Raw genomic sequence first — 24,610 nt, forward strand, 5'->3', positions numbered from 1 at the left:
ATTGGTTTTAGGAGGCAGTAGGTCGATGATGTACAGCGGGGCCAGCCCATGTAGAGCTTTAAAAGTATTTTAAAATCAATCAAATGGCTTTGTCCGTAAACGCAAACGTGTCTCAATAAATACTTTTTTTAAAGTCTGAGGAAAATGAACGGGAATTATATTCCGGGTCTCTCGAGGGGGAGGGCCTGCGACACTCTGGCATAGAGATGTCAGTCAGCATGTTTCTGTGGGGAAAAAAACCCATCAGCCAATGGATTAATGGAAAACAATTTCTACAAAGCCAATACGAAGTTGTTCTCTAGACTCCTTTCAAGGAAAGAAGGATAAATGAATTAACTGTGTACTTCAATGTACTCACCGGCAAATCCTTCAACGGTTTCTATTCAGTGTGCTGAACAATTCTGTCTTAACGATTCCTTAACGGTTCCCTTTAACGGTTCCATTTGTACACTCTTGAGTTATGGTTGGTCCTTGGCATTCTAAAGTTTATGAACCACCGGTATTATTATTGTACTAGAATCTTGTGCGCATGAATTTCTGTGCTCGCGCTCGGGACAAGTGACATCTGTGCCCGGACACGTGAATGGGAAATGTACTAAGTGCCTCAAAAAGTTAATGTCAAGCCCTGCAAACAGAGATGATCCAAGCGGGTCCCTGGTGTTGTTGCGCTCCCTTGTTCGATGTGATACAGAATATGGCTCTTTTACCTTCAACACGAACAGACATACTTGTAGGAAAGGCCCGCTGTGATTGGTCAGTAGTATCACGGCCAGAAAGCACAGGCTCGCATAACGCCATGGTCTATGGCGACCAGAACTGCGCACAAAGCTGCGATTAAATTTGCATTGTGCTTTTCTCTTCATTGTGGATGTTAAAATCTCTCAAATGTAATGATGGATAGCAGTGTCCACATACTCTGACGAATACAAGAACGCTCTCCCCCAAAAAAAGGCTCCTCAATGTTGGATCTGGTTCCATATTCAAACCTAGCACCCAATGGACACACACACACGCACACACTCTTCCAGCACAGTGACTCATCAGAACATCTCGTTACTTTGCAAGTGGCAGCACTATGAAGCGTGTTCCCTTGGTAAATGAATCCAACCACACCCAGCCCACTGGGCTGATTTAGCTTTGGGACCAGACCCAGAGAGGATGGTGGTGCTCGCTTCAACAGAATTAGATTGAACAGTTGTGCTGGAAATAATTGCCTTTGTCAGGGGAGCCCTTGAGGAAGACATGTGACAGTCCTGCACGTGTACGCACGCACAGTCGCACACACATACACGCATGCACGCACATTAAATTGCACTAGCCCATTCAGACCGGGAAAGCATGTGTCACTTTAGATTTTAGTGTAAAAGAGAGAGAAGTCTGCACACAGCTCAGCTCTACAGTGTTTCATTTATTTAAAACACTGACGTTCATAGACACTGGAGCTGAGCTGTGTCTATCTACTGTATTGTCCCGCACCAGCGAGGGACTGGATGTGCGCAACCCACTTGTTTAAAACTAGTTCACTTTAGATGAACCATTTTACCCATTATTTTGTACTTTGGCTGTTCACTTCATGCCAAATACATCCTTGTCATGAACATGTTTGAGAACCACTGATATACTGTAGCAACATAAGACTTTTCCGACAACTGTTCGAATCGGCCTCAGGTCTTAATGGGTTAAAAGTCCACACTCTGGCAATCTCTCACTTTCACTCGCGACTAGACACGTGTCCTTGCTCACACACAAACACATGCATGAATGCACAGGACAACACACACACACACACACACACACACACACACACGCACGCACACACTGTGCACCGAGTCGATATGATGTCGTCGGCTCAGTCTTATTATCCGGTGTGAAGTGTGTTGCTCTTTACGGCCGGTGGCCTGCTTGTTTCACCATCAGTCTGTGGTTCAGACGTCCACCAGTATTGATCTGTAGACCTGCTGTGTGTGTCCTGAGGACCACAATACAACACATATTAATTTATTATTATTATTTTAATAATCATTATAAATGTGCATACAATTTGCATGAAACTTTTTTTTTGAGTGGTGCAACCACTCCAAGGAACAGCAATGTCCGTGTTCACCTGTGTGTTCGGCTATGTGACGTTAACCCACCGCCACCTACCTACCTCTGTGACTATGAGCACCAGTATGACATTTGGTACCAGTAGGGGCGCTGTTGTGCCAGAAACAGAGAGAGATAGTGCTGCACTGTTGCCAGAGAGAGAGAGGAGTTGCACCACTCAGTTCACACGGGTGTGATTATTATTATTATTATTTTTACATAATTTCGTCTGCAAAGTCCTAGTAGTACAACGTAGTAGTAAGGTTGAGATCTCTTTTTTGCAAGTAGAAATATATCCGGGTCTTGCAGGGTTAAGCACAGAGAAGCGGGACATTTCACAGCTGGAAGAAACTGCAGTCACTCAATGCTAATAGTATTTGTAGTAGATAACAGTAGCACAGTTTGAAATTTGCACCCTATGGCTATAAAAAAAATACTCAAGTCTGTGTGTTTGACTAGGATTTGACTGGATTGCTGAATTCCTGTAATGGCCATAATCCTTGTGGAGAGGGGGGGGGGGGGAGGCTGCTTGGAGGTGTGATTTGTAATTTCTTAGGTAGCATTTGACAATTTGGCCAATTTGGTATTAAAAAGGTCTTAAATTGTCACTTTAGAAATGTGCAGATTGTATACTGTACCCTGTATACACATATACCGTATGTTGGTTTGTTTACTGTTTATTCAGAAAACAATGTTGCATATTAATCCGGGGACCCACCAAAATCATTTGGGGACCCCCAGTTTTAGAACTATTGGTATACGTAGATAGACGCTGTTTGGCGTCAGTCAGCCAGCCAGCCAGGCATGTCAGCCGTATTGTCTTGATGCTGTGTAACAGTGACATTTCCATGCGGTCACTGCTCGGTCAGTGTGTGTTCGCTGTGTGTTCACTGACCAAGGCCTGTTTGTCATGGGTCACTGGAGCCCCTCGGTCGTGATGCTACAACACCAGTCACGGGGGTGGGTTTTATTATAGAGTACCGAAGTCGGAAGTCGAAATGTCAGTCACCCCTGCAAAACAATGTAGAACAATATAGAACGACCAGTCGAGTGCTCCAGTTAACTTTTTTGTGGTAGTCTCTCCTGAAGTCCTCCCCAGATTCCACAGGCCGTGTGCGGTGCATATTAATGCGACACGATCAATTTTCTAGAACGTGTTTTTGCAGCAAGATGCTTCATGGAGTGCATTGCATCGCTAATGTTGTGCCTCAAAGGTGAATAAGTGCTGCCAGTCGCAGTGCCGCTGCCTAAGTAATATCCGTCGCACGCCAGACTCGCTCCGTCAGGGCGAAAAGAAGAAAACGGTGGGAGGACAGTTGGTGGCCAATAACGCTGCCTCATTTTTTTAAAAGAGAGAGCTGGCAGAGATGCCGCCTTGTTATTATCACAGCCAAACCAATCACAGTGTCCTGCCAACTATAAATGGAGCTTTTTTTTGCCTGCTTACAACAGCCAAGAAAACGACGGCGCTCCGCTAAATTAAGCGGGCTAAATATTTAGTAATGCTACATTCTGCTCGGCCAGTTAAACGTCACGCTTAAAGTGGATGCTCTGACATGACCACAACCCTTCCTCTTATGTGTAATTTAGCAGGTGCGGCTTTTGAATGCAATGCAACACAGCAGCAATTATGGGAATATGTTTTATGGCTACGCGTCGTCGTTGTGCCAGAGAGGAACTGTGCATGTTCTCAGGTACAGTGTCCTGTTGTAAACCAGTGGTTCTGAAACGCTTTCATTGCCAAGGACCCTCAAACTGATCATGTACTGGATTTGGCTGCGGATGCGACACATTTGCAGCTTGAAGATTGGCTTCTTTTTTTTATTGTTGCTATTTTCTTGTTAATTAATAAAATGAGCCTTGTGTTTAATGGGAGAAATATTAAAGTTATTTTGAATACTTTTCGTTCGATTAAATATTTATAAAACCCCACAAACAGACTTGACCGCTTTGAAACTGGTGTCACTGATGTAGCCTCGGCCGGGAGGCGAACCCGGGTCCCCCATTCCAATGGCACGTACGTTCGATTTCAGACCAGGCCAACAATGTGTTGGAAGTGTCCCTGAGCAAGACGCTTAAACCCTTAACCCAGGCGTCTTCAACAGGGCGGGGGGGATGCCAACTCTTTCTGTGATAGAATATGAATTACCTGTATACTATTTTGCTTTAACCACTTGAACCCTTGCATCCCTAGCCAAAAATTGCAGGTATTTTTGGCAAAGTGGTTTGGTGTAGTGATCCGACACTATAGGCCTATGTAACTGTAGGCCATTATGTTTGGAAATGATTGCAGTTTACCGGACATCTGGTCCGAAAAGAAAGTGGCCAACATCAAGTCTGAATTAATTTAACAGTGTAGTCCAACGACCCCACGACATATGTTACAGCATCATATTTTGGAACGAAAGCGATTTGAGCATAACCGAGTAGTAAAAATGAAATATAGACTAATAGGCTCATCGTAAAAATATCACATTTGGTACGCTTACAGCTGCGTGCGTAACTAATGATGCATGATTGTGTCATTAGTTTATTGGAACGCATTTTCTTCTGAATTAACGAGCTATCAAAGCCTACCGCACGAAAACATGCACTTCAGAATAATCCTTTTATAATGTTCATTGGCGCAGCTGGCCGGCAATTAATCAAAAATATAGCCTACTTAAAGGTCATGGTGACCTAAATTTAAGTGGCGGTCAGTGCTGTCCAGCTTTGGGGACAGTTGATCAAAGCTTTTATGCACATCTTGTATATGTATGTTGCTATATCAGTAGTTCGCAAACTTTTTCATGTCAAGGACACCCATATTCTTTGTATTTGGCCGCGGACTCGCATGTCAAAATATTTTGTACGAGGGAATTCCAGAAGCAAAGATTTGAAATAAAGTTTGCTTTAAAGGCGCAGTGAAATGAAAAATAAGTTTTTCACACTTTTAGACCATATCCGTGGTCATCATATGGGCATACCTAACAATGGATGCCAAAACAATGGGAAAATTCTCATTTCTGTGTGTTTTTATATCAAAGGTCCATAAAAACGATTGTATTATTTATTTATTAAAACGAAAACGTGCTGCGTGATGACGTGTAGAGGTACACATCGATAAAAGCCAATAAAAATGAAGCTCACATGTTTAATTCCCCATGTCTGCGCATCCATGCAACACAGCTGCTTCTGATTACAGATTTCTCCGTTTTTATTTCCATTCAAGATAACATTCAGACAGTGTATTACTCGGTTTCAACTTAATCATCACGCTAAAATATGTTTCTGAAAACATTATAGGGTAGAAATAAGCCACATAACAGTAAACTGGTTGTGCTGGGCGACCGTCTGATTTATAAACAAACAACACCACGCTGTTGCGCATAGCATTAGCCACCGTCCCTAGCTACCGTCCCATCGCCTGAAGGGATGCGACACTCTGATTGGTTCAGAAACTTCAGACCGGTGTTTCATGTGGAAACACCATTTTCATGTTGTTCAGCATTTCCGTTTCACTGCGCCTTTAAAATATATACAGTATATATTCAAATTTTAAAATAATGTTTAAAATAGTTTAAAAAAAATTGTGATTGATGCTATATTAACTACTTTTTAACCACATTTAACCACTGTGTCTAGAATGACACACATGCTTTCCAGCTTTTAATGGCTTTACCGGTATGCACAATCAAGCTTATACTGTAGGTCTTTGGCTATTGATAGGCTATTTGTCGTTCCATGAAGTCCATAGCTGCTCACTCTTTCTTTCCTCTTTAATTCCTTAGTTCGTTCCTTCGTTCCTTCGTTCCTTCCTTCTTTCCTTCCTTCCTTCCGTCATTCTGCCCACCCATGTGCTAGCAGTCCTGTTAATTGCCTCCAGAGTCCACTGTCTCTGGACTCTGGGGCTAATGCAGTGTAAGTAGAGGTCGAGGCCTTTTCTTCATCAGCCTCACATGGCCATGCTCAGTGTGCCTGAGCAACAGCTAGCTAGTTAGGCAGTTAGCGTGTGTTACACCATATCATTAGTAATTAATACACCCACTAGGATTAGCTGCAGTGCACTAGCACCGAGCCAAACGACCAGCACTGTTGCCAAGTCCGCTTACAGTCAACTTTGGGCTTGATTTGAATTATTGGGTGATTGAATACTTTATTGACATGATTTTGTATGTCATTTCCTACGAGCTCACAACGTAGTATAATTCGGCTTCAGAAGTATTGTAACACCAACAACGCGCGTGTGTGTGTGTGTGTGTGTGTGTGTGTGTGTGTGTGTGTGTGTGAGGGCCTGAGGAGTGTATAATGTAACACTGAGGTAGCTTTGCATACTTAGTCTTGCACAACCGTGTGTGTGTGTGTGTGTGTGTGTGTGTGTGTGCGCATGTGCATGTTAGTATGATCACACGTCAGCTTGCAGCCAAGCTAGCGCATGTTAGGGCTTTCACTTATAATATTTGTACAGTTAGAAACTGTACATTTGGTGACTATAATCTAGCATTCTAGCTGATCTTGAGGCCTATCAACTAGTACCAACGAGGTCAACTAGTGGATTTACTAGTCAACTAGTTGAATAGTCGACTAGTTGCTTAACCCATTTAGGCCTGACCTCAATATTTAAAAAGAATCTTCTTAATCCTAAGTTTTCAGAAATAAATATTTTCACGATTTTTCAAAAATAGCAGACCTACAAGCTCGTAGCGCGCCACTGAGCGCACGCTATGAGCTTGTAGATCGCTAAATTATAACATAATGTTTAAAACACCAAAAGGGGTTCCCGCCCAAAATTATCTCATGCTGCTGCATGGTGACTGTTTCCCCCCGCTTTGCTGCGCTACTGCGATGCGGCTCCTCTCTCTCTCTCTCTCTCTCTCTCTGGCTCTCTCTCTCTCTCTCTCTCTCTCTCTCTCTCTCTCTCTCTCTCTCTCTCTCTCTCTCCGGCGTTAATTACATCATTACGGGCGGGATGGATGTCCATCTGCTCGGCCATTACCTCGGAGCCGCGCTGGGCCCGACCCGCTGCCCGTCAGAATTAGAAGCGCTGGGCCCGACCCGCTGTGGCTCAGAATTAGAAGCGTGGCCGCCCTAAATGGCCCTGCCTGGTGGTAACATGATAAAGCTGTTCTAAATGAGAGGCTAATTTAGAACACGTCCTCTCTGTCGGATGGAAACCTCATATGTCCAAAAAACTGTTGCCTTTCAGGATTCAAATTCAAAAGCATCACGAGTAGCAGATCGACAAGTTCAGCACTGGCTCCACACTCCAGGCAGTGGCGACGGGCGGTGAAGGGTTAAATCTGCTCATCTGCTAAATCGGCATCTCTGCATGCAGTCCACAGCGGTAGTGTCCCAATATATATCACCAATTTTAAGCAGCTTTAATGTCATAGTAATGCAATAGTGTTATATATTGCTTTTCATTGTTACAAAATAAAGTACATTCAACAAGCGTCACAGCTTGACAGTAAGCCAAGGGTTGCTTTCAGGTAAACCTCGGCAGTTTGAGTAAACAACGGGTGAAACGGGATAGTTCCTCCTCCATCGTTGCAGTCCAATGTGTCCACTGTCCAGTCCACTCGTCTCGGTCGGACCATATACTCTAAGGGTCGGACAGACAGACTTTTTAATCTGTGAAGCCGTGGTCTCCGCCTACTTCTTCTCCAGCTGTTAAACACAGCAGTATAACAACTGGAATGACTCCCTTTTTTAACAGGACATTTTAAGACGTTTCTAACTCATGTCATCATGTCAACGTCGCAACACAAATAATACAAAATATTAAAAACTACGACATCACATAATCAAATGAAATAGTGTGGTTTAAAGAACGGAACTTTATTCCTACAAAATCACGCCCGTACGTTCACAGTGAATGAGTTACTGCCGACCGGAAGCGTTTCGGCGGCCCAAACTGAACGCGGAAGTGTTGGCTACATAGACCATTGACTTTGTTTCAAATCACGGGCAAAGTCTCGTCTCGCGATACTTCAGGGTCCTACTACTAGTATACAGGACATCTGCTATTTCTTTTTGTTTTCCATTCTTTGAGCAATCTGAATATTAACACATTTAACTCTTCTCCTCTGGGGATCCCTGGAAAAAAACCCTCTTCAGATAGGGGAAGGGGGGGGGTCCGCGGTTAGACAGACATGTAGACACTGAGGGAATATAGGACAGTCAGTGACATGAAGTAGAGGGAAGACTATGACAAATGAGCTTGAAATAACGCGAGGGAAGAGAGCAGAGAGATAGAATGATAGAGGAGATGAAGATCACTTTGAGTCGTAACGTATGTGTCTGGTCCCTGCTCCCTGGCTATTGTTAGAAGTGGATAAGATTTTTATGAAGTGTGATATGAACGTGATGGATTCCATCGTTCATCATGCAGACGGATCAGGGAAATGGTTTTATGATTGGTCGTCAAAATCACCCAGTTATGTCTCCTGTTCTTTGTCCGAGTCTGAACTTTTTTACTTTTATTGTTATTTCAGGTGTATGAGTACAGTACAGTAGGGGGACCCCCTGTGGACCCCCACATGGTAACCCTCGTTTGGTTTTGCAGATCAAGGGTTGCCAAACCTTTTCCGCTGTGACTCCCCAAAATACTCCTATTTGAACTGGGGACCCTGACAAGCACTTGCAATTGTAGCAGTTGAGGCATTACATTTAGCGGTTTGACGGTTCCACAAATACATTTTCACAATTGGTGATGGTTGACCATTTTTATTATAGTATAGGCCTAGTGAACCCCCGGGGACCCCCACACGGTAACTCTGTCATTTCTCGACCGTTTCGGATGCGGGGCGGCTCGCCGGAACTGGGCCGGCACCCTGGCCGTGTTCTTGTGGGGTTGGAACTTGCGGGTAACCCCACAGGGAGTTGCACCACTCACTTCACACGGGTGTGATTTTTAGAGATACATTTTATTAAATTCAGGTTGGGTTTAGAGTTAGGATAACACATTTATATATCAGCTTTAGGTGTTGGAATTAGAGTTAAACATGAAAAATAGCCGACCTATAAGCTTGCGTTGTCAGCATGTAGATCTGCTGTTTTTCTTCTTTAGGCTTACGGTTAAAAATGCCTTCATAATATTGCTGTCCTAAAATGTTGAGGTCCTCACAAGTATTGTATCCTGTGTGTGTGTGTGTGTGTGTGTGTGTGTGTGTGTGTGTGTGTGTAGGTTCTGCTCATGGACTACCTTGATGTAAAGAACAGCCGCAGTGCGGCCGAGCCCTCTGCCCAGCTCTCCTATGCCAGCACAGGCAGCGAGTTCGCCGCCTTCTTTGCCAAGAAGAAACCCCAGCGTGTCAAACAGCACCTCTTCAAGTAAGGAGCTCATTCTGTCCTCGAATGCCCGCCTCGATGCGTCCTGCTACTGTTGCACCGGCCATTATAGTGTTGTTTGTTGTGCCATAGAGCACCAAAGTCTGACATCACTGCTACTAGAGGGCGCACCCCCTGGGTGTTATTTTTTTGTATTGTATTATTAGAGGGAATCTTAGATTGTGTCATATAAGAACTTTATTCCAGAAATCAACAAACCACCCCTTGGCGCTTTTACTCATATGGATATAGGAAGCATCGACTGATGGTAGAACAGTCCTAATTTATCCAAAGTTATCACATTTCAATTAATATAAAACATACAATCAATCAATCATTATTACAGCCAAGGCCAATATAAGACATACAAAACAATTAAATTCACGCTAATGGCGGGCTCCGAGTTAATTAAATAACTAGTGTGAGAATCTAAGTCAGATCGAGGAACCTTTAATCCTCAGAAGTTGTCGTCCATTTTCACACAAAGTAACTAATAGTAACGCGGCCATTCAAATGTCATTAACTGTCACGACATCACCGACCTGGAAAAAGTAACTAGTTATGTTACTACCGGTACTTGTCTTGTCTTTGTGTGTTTGGAGTCCTGGTTTCTGTGAACATTGTGGTTTTGGCAGAGCTTGGTTAGAACACGAAGCCACAGTAAAGCAACCAGGTCTAGGAAAAGAAGCGACTAGAGGCCATATGAGCACTTTAAATGAGAATTCCATACTAGAAGGCGTTCTTACCTTTAGTTGTTACGTCCCCACCAAAGAGGTCCAGGTGTTATTTTGTGCAAAAGCGCATTATTGGCTATTTCCCCTACCATAAGCCCTCAATGAATTGCATTGAATTGAATGGGGCTATGGGGTGTTAATGTGCTAATTCACTTATTTCCATCGTTCAAAAATTGCACAAAATAACACCCGGACCTCTTTGGTGGGGACGTCACGTAACGACTACAAATAAAGGTAAGAAAGCCTTCCAGTATGGAATTCTTTATTTCAAAACAATTTACAAAAACAACACAAATCTGTAGGATACAACAGTGACAACACACAGACATGTGTGTGGGGAGGAATTAATTGGCATATCTGAATTAAAATAATAATAATAATAAAAAAAGCAACAAAGAATTACAGCAACAACTGTGGTGCTGACCGGCTCCTCCGCTCTGCGTTGTGTTGCAGGTTCGAGTCGTCATCCCATGCCATCAGCATGAGTGCCTACCTGAGGGAGCAGAGGAGAGAGCTGTACAGCAAGAGTGGAGAGCTGCAAGGTAACCACCGTTACCACACATTCTCTTTCTCTTACAACACACCTTTTCACCTTAGGTAACCACGCCTTTTCACTTTAGGTAACCAGTAGAGAGGGAGGGAGACCCGTACACTGTCACTTTGCTGGTTCAAGAGCTTTTTATTTAATGTCAAATGCAGCGTTTCGGTCTTTCGACCTACCTCAGTCCTGAGGAAGGTCGAAAGAAATAAATGGGGAAAACATTTTATTTCCATACTCTGCACCCCAGTATTGGTTGCTTGGGAGGGGATCCGATTTGTATAAGCCTTGCCTTGGTGTGACTGTACTAAACAGGCATAGAGCCCTGCTCTCCACTGGCCGCTGCGTGGCCTGCGTTTCAAAAATGATTAGTGGACCTTCAGCATTTCTAGTTGAGGACCCCTGTCCTATAGTATTATACCCAGTCCTGATGGTGGCGGTAACTTCATCATTATGCCGATTTTGACCGAATAGAGGGAATCTGGCGATGTCATTTCCGCGGATCACAACAACTGCTAGCTTTCTTCACTGTTACACAGTCCGATGTCCGGGATGCTAAGCTATCTTCGTTTATTTTAATAACGAAGTTAAATTAAGCTCTAATCAAGCCCGAAATATCGCATTTTACGCAGCGATGCACATAAAAACCGCACACGCGTGCGTGAGAAAGCGTGCACGTGAGGATTTCGGACGGTTTTAGGTAGATTACATTGGCTGTTAGCCAAACAAGCTAAAGGTTGCTACATTTTGCTACATTAATTGTCAGGTGAAACCTGACTAATTATCACTATGTGATAATTTCTTGTTTCTTTTTCATTATTCTAATATCTATATTTGTGAAAAACTTAGACCATAACTGTTGGTATTTTGTGTGATATGAGGCCAGTGAAACATCATTGCCATTACCACTTGGTTTTTTGAGGAGGCTTTTTGCTTTGATTCCAAAAGCAGCTTAATGACTACAGCAGAGGATCAGGATCATTAAGACCCACCGGCGGAGTCAGAATCAGCTTTATTGTCACATCACAGATTTACAAAGTAAAAGAGTGTGGATCTGGATCAGTTTATCAAGTCCCAGAGCTTAAACCAAAAGTAATTAGTGTTTTTCTTGTTTCTTGTTTTATCCTTTTTTAACTGTATCTCTGTGAGAGTTTATTTCTACACTGGCAAGTACAGGGCTATGTTTGAGCCAGAATCATGACGAGTCTCTGTCACTATTAGCCAAGACTAGATTTTCACGATGCTCACGTATTCTGACACAGTGTATTCTCTGTTTAAAGCCAGGTAGCATTCTAGTTTACTCTGCTTTTGTGTTGCCTCTTTCCAATGTGTCAGATAGCTTTCCTTTAGCTGTTTTATGATTTGGTTTAGTTCAATGGGTTTTCTATCTGGTGGCTCCGTTTGTGTTTGTGCACAGAGTTCCAGGACCAGCTGGCTGAGGGCGCATATTTGCAGTATTGTGTGTAGGGTCTCACTACTTACTTACTCCTCTTCGCCCCCAATGGGACATAAGGCTTCAATGAGCGCTCTCCATTTCATTCGATCCCTGGCAGCATGTTGCGCCTCTCCCCAGGACATCTGTTCCAGCTCCTGCGTCACAGTTCTGCGCCAGGTGGTCTTGGGCCTCCCAGGTTTTCTTTTTCCTGGTGGTGTCCATCTTAAAGCCACCTTTGTGATGCAGTCCTGCTCCATTCTCAGTACATGCCCTAGCCATCTCAGTCGTCTGTGTGTAATGTCCTTGGTAATGCTCCGGCTCCCTGTTTGTTTGTACAGTTCATTGTTGGATATTTTATTTGGCCAAAAGATCTGACATATACGTCTTAGGCATCTGTTGTGGAACACTTCCATTTTCCTTGTGTCTGTCTTGACCACTCTCCAGCTCTCAGATCCATACAGCAGAACAGACTTGACATTGCTGTTGTATATGAGCATCTTCGTTTTGAGGCTATACTTTTTGGATTTCCAGATGGATCGGAGTTGGGAGAAGGCACCCTGAGCCTTTCCCAGCCTTGCTCTGATGTCTTTTGATGCCCCACTGTCCTTACTGATAAGGCTGCCCAGATAGGTGAAATCGTCCACAAACTCGAGTGGTTTTTCATCGACAAGGATGGGTTGTGTGGGGGTGGAGTTCACACACAACACTTGTGTTTTTGAGGTGTTTATACCGAGTCCGACCTGTCTGGCGAATGTGTAGGGTCTCAGTTTGGTGTTTATTCAATTTTCCCCAGATCTTACAACCATAGAGTCAAATTCGTTCAGTAAGCCAGGTTTAAATTTAGATGTCTATTTGTCTATTGTTTCCTTTGATGGCATAGAAGGCCCTTCTTGCCTTGTCTCTCAGGTTCTTTACAGCTTACAGCTTGAAGTTCCCTGTACTTCCCTGTTTTGCTGATGTTTTAGGTCAAAGTAGGTATAGTTTATTTGTTTGGCAGTCACATCTGTTACACACATACTATACAAGCACGTGCACGCAGGCATGCAGGTACTCAACCACCCACACACATTAATGCACATATTTCACCCACCTCTGTCTCTGTTGTCTCTCTGTCTGTCTCTCTTTCTCTCTTTCTCTCTCTCTCTCTCTCTCTCTCTCTCTCTCTCTCTCTCTATCTCTCTCTGTCTCTGTCTCTGTCTCTCTCTCTCTCTCTCTCTCTCTCTCTCTCTCTCTCTCTCTCTCTCTCTCTCTCTCTCTCTCTCTCTCTCTCTCATATACACATATTCCCAGGCTCATTCTGCCTCCAAACTACGGTATGATTATTCTTCGACTTACACATTCTCTCCCTAGTCTTCAAATAACAGCTCACTTTTTTTCCTTTCATTCCTGTGTCAATGCCTGCGAAGAAGGGAAATAACTTTTTTTCTTTTCTTTTTCTTTTTTGAGCGGTTGAACGCCTCGGAGCGTTCATAAGAAGATGAGATTTTTTCCTGGGCTTTTCATTTGGCCTCCTGTCACAATGCACTGCGGAGTCCGCCAGCGTGGTGCGAGACCGCCGCCCGCCCGAGCCCTGAATGGCTGCGGAGAAGAAGATTGAAGGAGTAAGATTTTTTTTTTTTTAGAAAGTGGAATAAATCAACTGAGATGGAGGGGGGTGGGGGAGTGAAGTGAGTTGAGTGAGAGAGAGACAGAGCAGGGTTCAAAGTCTTTGTTCTCGCCAGGGGTCTACCAAATACGCTATTTGGGGGATTTTCTGAAGGATGGAATTATAAAAAATACACACATTGAGATGATTGGGTTGGGGGGGGGGGTACTTTAGAGGTGAGGGGAGTTGAGAGTGAGAAATGACAGATGTACACTGACTGTACAATAACTCAACAGACAGGATTAGTCTGCGCTTAACCCATTTAGGCCTGACCTCAACATTTAAAAATATTATTCTAAATCCTCCATTTTTCTGAAATAAATATTTTGACACAAGAGAGAATAAAGACACCATGCAAATATTGGCGGTAATGCCAGTTGTGCACTTTGTGCCAATAACAAATCGGTATGACAACTCAATATAGCCAAGTAATAGAATGTGTAAATAGAAATGCTTGCAACACATCAAACACACCATATGATTTGTTTAATTTGTTGTATGACAGACGGAGCACCAGACCATTATCCAAACAACACAACAACATCAAACTGCACCTGTGCCAGTAGCAACATGTGATTTACTCGCACATCTACTTTAACGTCTCTGGCGAGTGATAAACCGCGTGAGCTAATGCTAATAATATCCGATCGTTACAATGGTGGTCTGGAGGCTGGTAAACGGGAAGTGAACTTTGATGAAAAATCTAAGAAAATCCCCTGGCAAGGCTTAGCTACGCTCCGCTGCCACCTAGTGTTGCAAAAAAGAGTTAAGCATGTGTCAAACACATCGACGTGAAGTCCACATTCGAGCTCTGGCGTAGTGATGAAGCCGTTTCCGTGAAGGGTTGACTTTGGAGTGCACCTGGCATCAGGTGGTTCTGTAGGCGTTTGCTTGATTCTGCAGCTATAGCTGGCTGATTGCAGCTATAGCTGTACTTCTACTTCACTACACCTCAAAGGCAAATATTTACCTTTTACTCCACTATAATGTATACAGACAGTACTAATAGTACTGTCTGTGTGGCGCACGCATGCGCCACTGCCATCTGCTTTTGGTGGCACTATTTTTCTACAGTTATAGAATGCATCACTTCTACAGTTATAGAATGCATCACTTCTACAGTTATAGAATGCATCACTTCTACAGTTATAGAATGCATCACTTCTACAGTTATAGAATGCATCACTTCTACAGTTATAGAATGCATCACTTCTACAGTTATAGAATGCATCACTTCTACAGTTATAGAATGCATCACTTCTACAGTTATATAATGCATCACTTCTACAGTTATAGAATGCATCACTTCTACAGTTATAGAATGCATCACTTCTACAGTTATAGAATGCATCACTTCTACAGTTATAGAATGCATCACTTCTACAGTTATATAATGCATCACTTCTACAGTTATAGAATGCATCACTTCTACAGTTATAGAATGCATCACTTATACAGTTATATAATGCATCACTTCTACAGTTATAGAATGCATCACTTCTACAGTTATAGAATGCATCACTTCTACAGTTATAGAATGCATCACTTCTACAGTTATAGAATGCATCACTTCTACAGTTATAGAATGCATCACTTCTACAGTTATAGAATGCATCACTTCTACAGTTATAGAATGCATCACTTCTACAGTTATAGAATGCATCACTTCTACAGTTATAGAATGCATCACTTCCTGGAGTTTTTTTTGTCTCTCCCTTTAATAGAGAGATGAAACAGCAGTGCATGTATAATCTATATTTATACTTGTATACTTTGTAACATATTCAGATCCACACAAGCTATCCTTAATGGATTTGAAATTAATCTGTAATATCTATAGTATGTGTCTCCATGGGTGTTGTGTATGTGTGTGTGTGTGTGTGTGTGTGTGTGTGTGTATATCTCATTACATACACATACGCATCGCATACACTCTCATGCATGCTCGCATACACGGATTACTCGCGTGCACGCGAGCGCGCGCGCGCACAAACACTGAGTGTAGAAAGGCCTTAATTACTTGCCTTCTCTGCTGAAGCATGTCTTGTATGCTTCAATTAATCCAGTGCTTCATCTAAAGACTTCATTATAGCTCCATATGTAGCTGCATCTGTGTGGACAGCTCTGTGTGGGAGAGGATACATTATTAAAATACAATATGATAATTGACTGTGCCTTTACTAAATATGTGTCCATTAGATCTGGTGCAACATGAATATGGTCAAAGTTTTTTCCTAAATAGCATACACATTTCACACAACTTCCAACTCTGAATTTGAACCAATTCGGTAGAATGGCCCATATCTGCACATTTGTGAGCGGTGCATTTTCAGCAGTCAACTAAGTGGGGTCGCATTGGAGGGTCAATGAGATGCACGCACACACACACCCACACCAGGGAGGAGGGGGTAATTACAACCATGTGCTAATAAGTCAACAAGTGTGCTTGTTATTACACCCAGCAGGACACCAGCTACTACTCCACTACATCTCATAGGCAAATATTGTACTTTTACTCCACTATCATTATTTGTAGACTCACTTCACATTGCAGGTGTGATTTTGTTTGCAAATGTCACTTTCCCGGTTTGAATGGTTCAAACTAAATATAATGCCTCCAACTCAACTGCAATTCCAAGTGCTTGTCAGGGTGGAGGGCCGCGGCCTGAAAAAAGGTTAAGAACCAATCTGTTATATGCTAGCATTTTCAAAAGTCGCAAAGATTACGTGTGAGTGTATATCGGCGCATGTGCCCCGAGGGTCACAGAGTGAACATTTAATCACACTATGAATAAATGATGAACGTATATACACAGGTTTGTTATTAGACTTCCATATGGCTTCCATACGCCTCTCAACCTCCTGACCTTTTGATATTTGACGCTCCAAAGGGGCCGCCGAAAGGCCCTGCATGCTGGCCGGCAGGGGAGGGGAAGTGACGCGTGAATAATATCTCAATAACTACATTTATATATTTCTTTCCATATGAATCAGTAACTCATTTATAGCACTTTTCCTCCCATTCGTGAAGGAACTATGGTCCAGGTCCAGGTCTGTCGCTTGTCGTGTTGCGAACGATATTGCTTTGACCCCTTATGTCACACGGCTGAGACCACCTGTCAAATGCACACCGCCATCTGCACATACAGTAATATGCACATAATAAACATCTCCCCACTCTCCACTGAAAGCACACACACACACACAGACACACACACACACACACACACACACACACACACACACACACACACACACACACACGGACACGGTCACAATAAATCCATGTAGCAAATCTGTTTTCACACACTTCCGCTCCATGTCTCCTTTTGATATTCAAAACAGAGTGGTTCGCGAGGGGTCTGGCCCGGCCTGCCGCCTCCCCCTCCTCGTCCAATCTAGTTCCACAAAGATCTCATTTCTTCCAAACCGCTTCAAGAGACCAACCACCCACCTAAAGCAGACGAGAGCCAGAGTGTTGTTGTGTTGTGCAACAACAACGGTGCTGAGAGGAGAGGAGAGGCACTGGAGTGAGGAGAGAGAGAGAGGGGAGGGGTGGGGATAGGAGCCTGGTGAGAGGAGATGAGAGTTAGTTTTATTTCTATAACGCATTTCAACAACAAGGCAATTCAATGTGCTGTACACAGGACATCCAACCAAGGAACCACACTTAAACAATAAACATAACGTTTACTGTGTGTGTGTGTGTGTGTGTGTGTGTGTGTGTGTGTGTGTGTGTGTGTGTGTGTGTGTGTGTGTGTGTGTGTGTGTGTGTGTGTGTGTGTGTGTGTGTGTGTGTGTGTGTGTGTGTGTGTGTGTGTGTGTGTGTGTTAAAGGAAATAAGAGTGGCAGCAGTTTTCTGGGAGTTTGTTCTAAATATGATGTACTTGAATCCCCACATTTATTTTTGGTTTTAGGGAAAGCAGACATACTGTAGGAGAGAGGAAATAGGATAGGAGAGAGAAGATATGATAAGAGAGGCATGGGAGAGAGGAGACAGTGGAGAGCACTGAGCAGTGGTGTGCTCAGTACTGTACTTAAGTATATGCGTAATCATGTATCACTAGGCTCTACTTGGAACGATGCAAGTTGGAAATGCATGCCCCACCCAGTCATGTTTTGTGTCCCTCTTATGCCCATATATGGAGTTATTTGTCAGGCATGCCCAAATATAGTCTATGCAGATGTCGGAACACCATTGTGATGTCAAAACAGGCCAGCTACATAAATGGAGATCTAGGGGTGATCAGGTGTGATCAATGGGCTAATTTGGGCCCTGTCCAGAGCCTGGGCAGATCGGTGGGGCAAACGGTTCTCGAGTTACGTGGATTACAGACATACTTACATACACACGTACAGAGACTTGGTGCATTCATAGATATAGATGTATTTTACTTTACTGTATTTCCAATTTTCTATACTTTTTGGCTTCTACTCCACTACATCTTTAGAGGCAAATATTGCCAATTTTCTCCACTACAATTATTTGAAAACTTTAGTTACAATTTCTTTGTACTTTTTTTTTAAAATTATTCTAACAAAATAATCCAGCCCTACAGAGTAGATTGAAACAATGAGTACTTTTAATAAAGTGCATTTTGAATACTATAGGCTTTAACTTGGAACAGAGTATGATGGTATTGATTAAAACTATATATAATGGAATATGGAGTAGTTTTTCCACCACTGGTTGGGGAGAGGGGAGAAGAAAGAGGAGGACGGAGGCTGCTCGGGGAGCGGTTAGAAGTGATGCATCTTGTCAAGCTTTATTTGTAGAAGGAGCAAGTGGAGGTGCAAATGGAAAAGCGGTCTACTGGGACTTGGGTTGACAAGGAGTGTGATCAACCAGAGCTGGATGAATGTGTTTTTAGAAAAAGAATAGACGTTGTTCTGTTTATATACTCATTCCACATTGTTGCGTTATTGACGTCGTTCACATAGTTTAGAAAAATACTAATCTGGTACTGTTCTTACACACTTACTTTTGAACGCAATACAACCTAGTACAGTGTGATGACCTCACAGTCGAGACCACAGAGACTGAAAGGTAAAGGGTTCACATCCCAGGAAGTGGACTGTACACATGGAACATACTGTTGATCAGGGATATACAACTAGATTAGGGTCGGGGGCCACAACTGTAGAATGATTGTCTGTGGAGGGCCGCACAGCGTGCGCGCAAAGCGTGATTTTAGATTCTACAAATGCATTTTTTGTTCAAACACAAATATTTATGTAGGATAATACATTTGTGCACAGTATGAGCACCACAATACTTGCACGCACTGCTTGCGCAAGTAAATAGTACAGTAAGAGTATATAAAACCGTAGTGCACAGCATTCAAAATAAGAAATAATTGCTTACTGTAAATGACTCATCATCATCACCAGATTACATGGTATTAGAAGGGCATAGAATGATACCAGCATTTTAGGCAGTAAAGGCAGCATTTTCCGATACTGGTATCGGAACAACTCTAGTGACTGTGATCTCTCACTCTACAGCAATGTTAATGTTCCTCCCCGGTTCCTTACTTCCCTCATGTCAAATCTCTGCTCTTCATTTATTGCTTTGAGTTCAAGGGTACCGGCCGCTCTCGGCTGCGCGGATCAATACTCGACTCCCGTCTAACCTTGCAGTTATGATTTATCATATACCTAAATGGAAGCTGAGATGGAATTGAACTTCCCCAGGAGAGAAGTCAATAATTATTAGGAGATTATAGCTCCGGGGATGTCTTAGAAACAGCTTTGCACGTATGTACGGTGCGTCTATGATTGATCCATATAAAAGTCTCTCCTCCTTCCTCTGTCTCTCATGCTGCGTTCACACTGTCGGTGAACATACTCCTACCTCTGTCTCTCATGCTGCGTTCACACTGTCAGCGACCCCCCCTCACCTCTCCCTCTGATGGCGTTAAAATGCCTGATTTAGACTTGGCTGTGTGCCGACAACATGTCACAGTGCAACACGCTTGTAGGTTGGCTATTTTCGGAGAGTGACACCTGCACACAACCAAACTGACTGGTCTTTTAGTTCTATTGGATCTCTTCTCCACTAGTCCCTCCCTAACATGTCTAGTTTTTATTATTTGTTGACAAAATTGTCAGTATATTTAGTCATATAGTTTAAGTTTAGTTTAACTTTTATTTAGTTTTTATCTGTGGAAAAAAGGTAGTCGTAGTAGTAGTCATACATTTCCCATCATAGTTTTAGTGGACAAAGTCAACACCACTGCGTTCACACTGTCAGCAACCAAAGCTACAGAGCTTGGCGGGCGGAGTTGTCACAGAGTCGCTGTCGAAGAGCTGGCGTCATCAAGTGCGTGTCCATGTGGGAATGACAAACGAGGACAAATATAAAAGAGCATAATTATAAAGGATTGGGTTAACAAGAAATTGTTGAAACGGTAGTAATTGTTTTTCCCCTATTATAACCTCAGCAATCCGATTCCCAAGGGATAGACACCCTCACTCTTGGTCGACACCGACAATAAGCGACTCCGTCTTATGTACTTACTAATTTATTTAGTTAGCGGCATTATGCTATTGGCTTGTACACAGTAAAACCCTCAGTGTTCACGTAAAGCTCACAGTTACATTAACACAGTAGATATTATCGGCCTATAGACACCCAATTTGTGTTCTCTAATATTGATAGAGCGAATTCATATATTGATATTAGATATTGAACACAATAGTTTCAGTACTGGTCTGTTTCGGTGGTTAAAAAACAACCCAAACAAAAAGCATGGAAAAGTTCTCTTATTATAATTTCTTAAGCTCTTAATCCCTTAAGCCTTGGAAGTAAAATGTAAAGTCTAAATTAAAGTGTACATGCATGCTGTGATGCAAACGCCAATGGAGACTCTCTCCCAACACTTGTTTTTTTTCTTATTTCCCTACTTGCTTGTTGCCGTGGCAGCACAGGTTGAAATTGATATCCATGAATTATATAGGAGGTCATTTGTATTTCCACTAATAATTTACCACCCTGGAGCAGCTCTCCGAGGGAAGCCCGATCATATCAACTTAGCAGGGAAACCACCATCACATCAACCCGTAGATTAGTGCTCATATCAACTTAGCAGAGAAACTGCTCAGACGTTTTCATGTCAAAATGTATACAGTATGTAGCTGACCACCATTCACATGTCGAGGTTGGTTTAATCAACGGAGAGCCCAAAGCAATTCATTTTCATCCATAACGGTGCGCCGAAAATGCGGAATTTAAAAACGTTTATTGCAAAAACATGCTTTTTGGGGGGATAAATGCGATAGCGTAGCCTACATGCACTATAGCGAGACAGGACAATTTCCTCCCAATCAGTAATGTGATCTATTACATCGCATTACCCACACTGTACATAATTTGGTGTTCATATATTCAGAATGGGTAAGGTCTAGTCAACTGAATCATTCAAAATAAATCATTGGTCTGTGTAAATGACATATCATCATGTGATAAATAACATGGTATCAGAATTGTAGAATAGACTGACATACTCTATCCGATACCAGCATTCTAGGCAGTATCGTATACTTGTCTGATACTGGTGTTGGTATCGGAACAGCTGTACTTGAAGCTTCCTTGAAGCCTGGTTCTGCATGCAGGTCCCATGAGCAAATGTACTGTCATGTCAGTGAGGAGAGGCCATATCTTGTCCCATGCAGCTACTCTACTGTACTGTACTCTACTGTCATGTCAGTGAGGAGAGGCCATATCTGGCTGGGTTGTGACAGGTTGTCACCCTCTTGTTCTGGTGTCACCTGGCGTACGCGTAACTGCGTCTGTAGATAAAACACAAGGTGCCTCTGTTTGCTTGACAGGCTATTACCGTGAAAGAGAGGTGTGTGTGTGTGTGTGTGTGTGTGTGTGTGTACACTTTTGTGTGCGCTCATCTTCTCTGTAAGGACATTTATGCATATTGTTACGAAATCATGAAAACACACATGCACACAAATTTGCACACATGCACGTTTGTATTGCCTACTTGTGAGAACAATTTTGCATTTTAGGGCACCATTGCAATAGCTGAAAATAGCTATAGTCTACAGTACAAGCTTGTGAGCTATTTTTCCGTCAACAACTATGACGCCAACCCCTAAACCAATCCCATCCCTAAACACAATCTCGTTCAATGTACTCTGCCGTCGCTTTCTGCACGGATGATGATGATCATGATAATGTTTAAAACAACATTAAGAGAATGAGATTTTTTCCCCACCTACTTTTCTGACCCCCCCCCCCCCCCCTTTTCTTGTGAGGATCAGGACAAGTATCGTAATACAAATGCACACACACACACACACACACACACACACACACACACACACACACACACACACACACACACACACACACACACACACATAAAGTCATAGTGGTGGTGCAGTATCTCCTCAGCCAAAGGCCTGGTGATTGAATTAGCGGCGGGGTTGAGATGAGATGGAACGCAGCCCGGGTATATATGGAGGGAAACGCACTGCGCCATGTAGCAGTAATAATAGCAGGTCTTTATGACCCCAGTGATGCATCTCTGTGGTTCTCAAACATCTTTATCATGTCAAGGAGGGAAGAAACAATCCGCACTTGCTTGTGTTTTTTAATAATGATGACCCGCAGTAGCCAGTCGAACCAAACAAGACGCGGGTTTCCGGCGCTCCCCAGAAAGCATCAAATAAAATAAAGAATTTTAATTATTTTCTTAACACAAATCTTCTCTCCTGGGAGGTCCCTGGCACAAAATCCGTTCACATGAGGGGGACTGCGGCCAAATACATATCCATTTATTGGGTCCTTCATAAGAAGAAAGTTTGAGAACCACTGTTTCAAGGGACGGTGAGGGCATAGTGTGCAAAACATTGTATCTGCATTAAACGTCGCTCTATGTAAAGACTGCTTGCTCGTCCTTTGGTCGGCAGGACCTGTGGGTGAACCGCGGGTTGGGAACACTCATGTCAAGGCTGCTGCAGTCGGACATCTTTGGCCCGACTCACACCTTTCGATCTAGCATACGACATTGATGCATGCTAGATGTGATACATCTTGCCCCAATGCATTTCCAATGGAAGTCACATGGTTTGACACAACATTTGTGTTGTACGGCTTTCGGCTGTGTTTCGACTGCCCCCCCCTCATACAACACAAATGTTGTGTCAAACCATGTGACTCCCATTGGAAATGCATTGCGAGCTTGCATCAGCTATACATCTCATACAACATAGCATACATACATCTGTTGCGAAGGTGTGAGTCAGGCGTTTGTGTTGTATGTAGCAGGACCTGTGGACAATGGGTACATGAGAGCAGAATAGGTTGCAGTGGTGGAAAAAAGTACTCAAATGTTTTACTTAAGTAAAAGTATCAATACTATAATGTAGAAATGAAACTCTTGAATTCAAAATTGACAAAAGTATTGGCTTCAAATTGTACTACTAAAAGTAAAACTCATTGTTTAGACTTTCAAGTTTTAAAATGTATAAGAAATCTTTTGAAAATAGATTAGTTTAGTTTATTTATTAGCACATAGTTATAAAGAAATAGACAATACATATCAATTAAAAAAAATACTGTGCAAGGAAATTAAGAAGCCACTGGCTTATTTGGAATCCTTAATGGAAAAGGTCATTAATTAAACGGATTAAAAGTTCAATTAGAACAATACTAAAGAATACAAGTTAACAAAGGGAGCAGCTGTGCAATTAAGAAATAAAAACACAAACTGCAAAAATAGTAAATCTCTACAATCTCACAATGCGTCGCATCGCGGCACATTGTGAACTTGTAGATCTGCTATTTTTAAATGGCCAAGAATGTATATAGGGCTGAAGTGGTTAATGCACTAAATTAGTAGTAAGTATCGGAATAAGTCAGAATAACGTGTTCCTTCCACGCGCTACGTCCGGCCTGGGAAATTCCCCCCTGTCAGGTGAAAAGAAGCAGCTTGGACTCCTCATGCATAGAAGGAGGCATGAGGTCAGTCCGCTGCCCCCCCAGGTTGGCAGAGGAAGTGTAGCGCCCAGGAAAGGAACTGGTCGGAATAACGTGTTCCTTCCACGCGCTACGTCCGGCCGGGGAAATTCCCCCCTGTCGGGTGAAAAGAAGCAGCTTGGACTCTTCATGCATAGAAGGAGGCATGAGGTCAGTCCGCTGCCCCCCCAGGTTGGCAGAGGAAGTGTAGCGCCCAGGATTACTTAGATAATTGGCACTGGGTGAAAAGAAAACTGGGTTACAAAATCGTGGGATAAAAAATGTAAGTTAAAAAAAAATGATTAAAAATGCAAAAAATATCGACAAGCTACTCTTGATGCTTTAGTGTGACGCTGTAGTATGTTCAAGTAGGGCGTTCTTTCGCGGGAAAAGAAAAACGCAACAATATATTATAATTGCCGATAGCAATGTCGTGCTATTTGTTTAACAATGAGCGATCCAAACCTATCTGCCAAAAGCCATGCATTGGTGGACGAGCGGGATATTAATAACCATCTCATTGTCACAGTGCTGCTAGCGACAGATGTGCATCCATTATAACTCAGACCACCGGGACATTGCTGGCAGTGACACTTTTAATAATTCATCCAGTTCAATTTACACCTGAGGAAGTTATTTATTTATATATTGGGGTTATTCTGGCCTGAAGAAAGGGATGGGATGGATCGGGTGTCCCCGGCGCTCCGACTGGTGCCACAGTCTGGCGGCGGTGGCGGCGGATTGCGTCCTGTCAAATTAAGTTTAATAATGGAAGGGTCTAATTAGGAGCCAATCAGACATGGGAACGGTCGGAGCGGAATGGGGCTTTCGCAGCGTTTTGGACCGACTGGAGACTCTCATGCATTATTGAGCCGTCCGACTGGGGTCTTGA

The 24,610-nt window shown here is 42.9% G+C and overlaps 1 protein-coding gene across 1 annotated transcript in view; it reads left to right on the forward strand.

Moving 5' to 3' along the window:
* Nucleotides 1–24,610, forward strand: part of exoc4 (exocyst complex component 4) — a 153,663-nt gene that overhangs the window by 37,855 nt on the left and 91,198 nt on the right. Inside the window, exons 9-10 of the mRNA XM_080757717.1 lie at nucleotides 9,251–9,396; nucleotides 10,581–10,669. Of these exons, the coding sequence (XP_080613843.1) occupies nucleotides 9,251–9,396; nucleotides 10,581–10,669 (235 nt within the window). The remainder of the gene's footprint in view (nucleotides 1–9,250; nucleotides 9,397–10,580; nucleotides 10,670–24,610) is intronic.

Source organism: Protomyctophum bolini (assembly GCF_963924005.1).
Source record: "Protomyctophum bolini genome assembly, chromosome: 23".
NCBI classification, from domain to species: Eukaryota; Metazoa; Chordata; class Actinopteri; order Myctophiformes; family Myctophidae; genus Protomyctophum; species Protomyctophum bolini.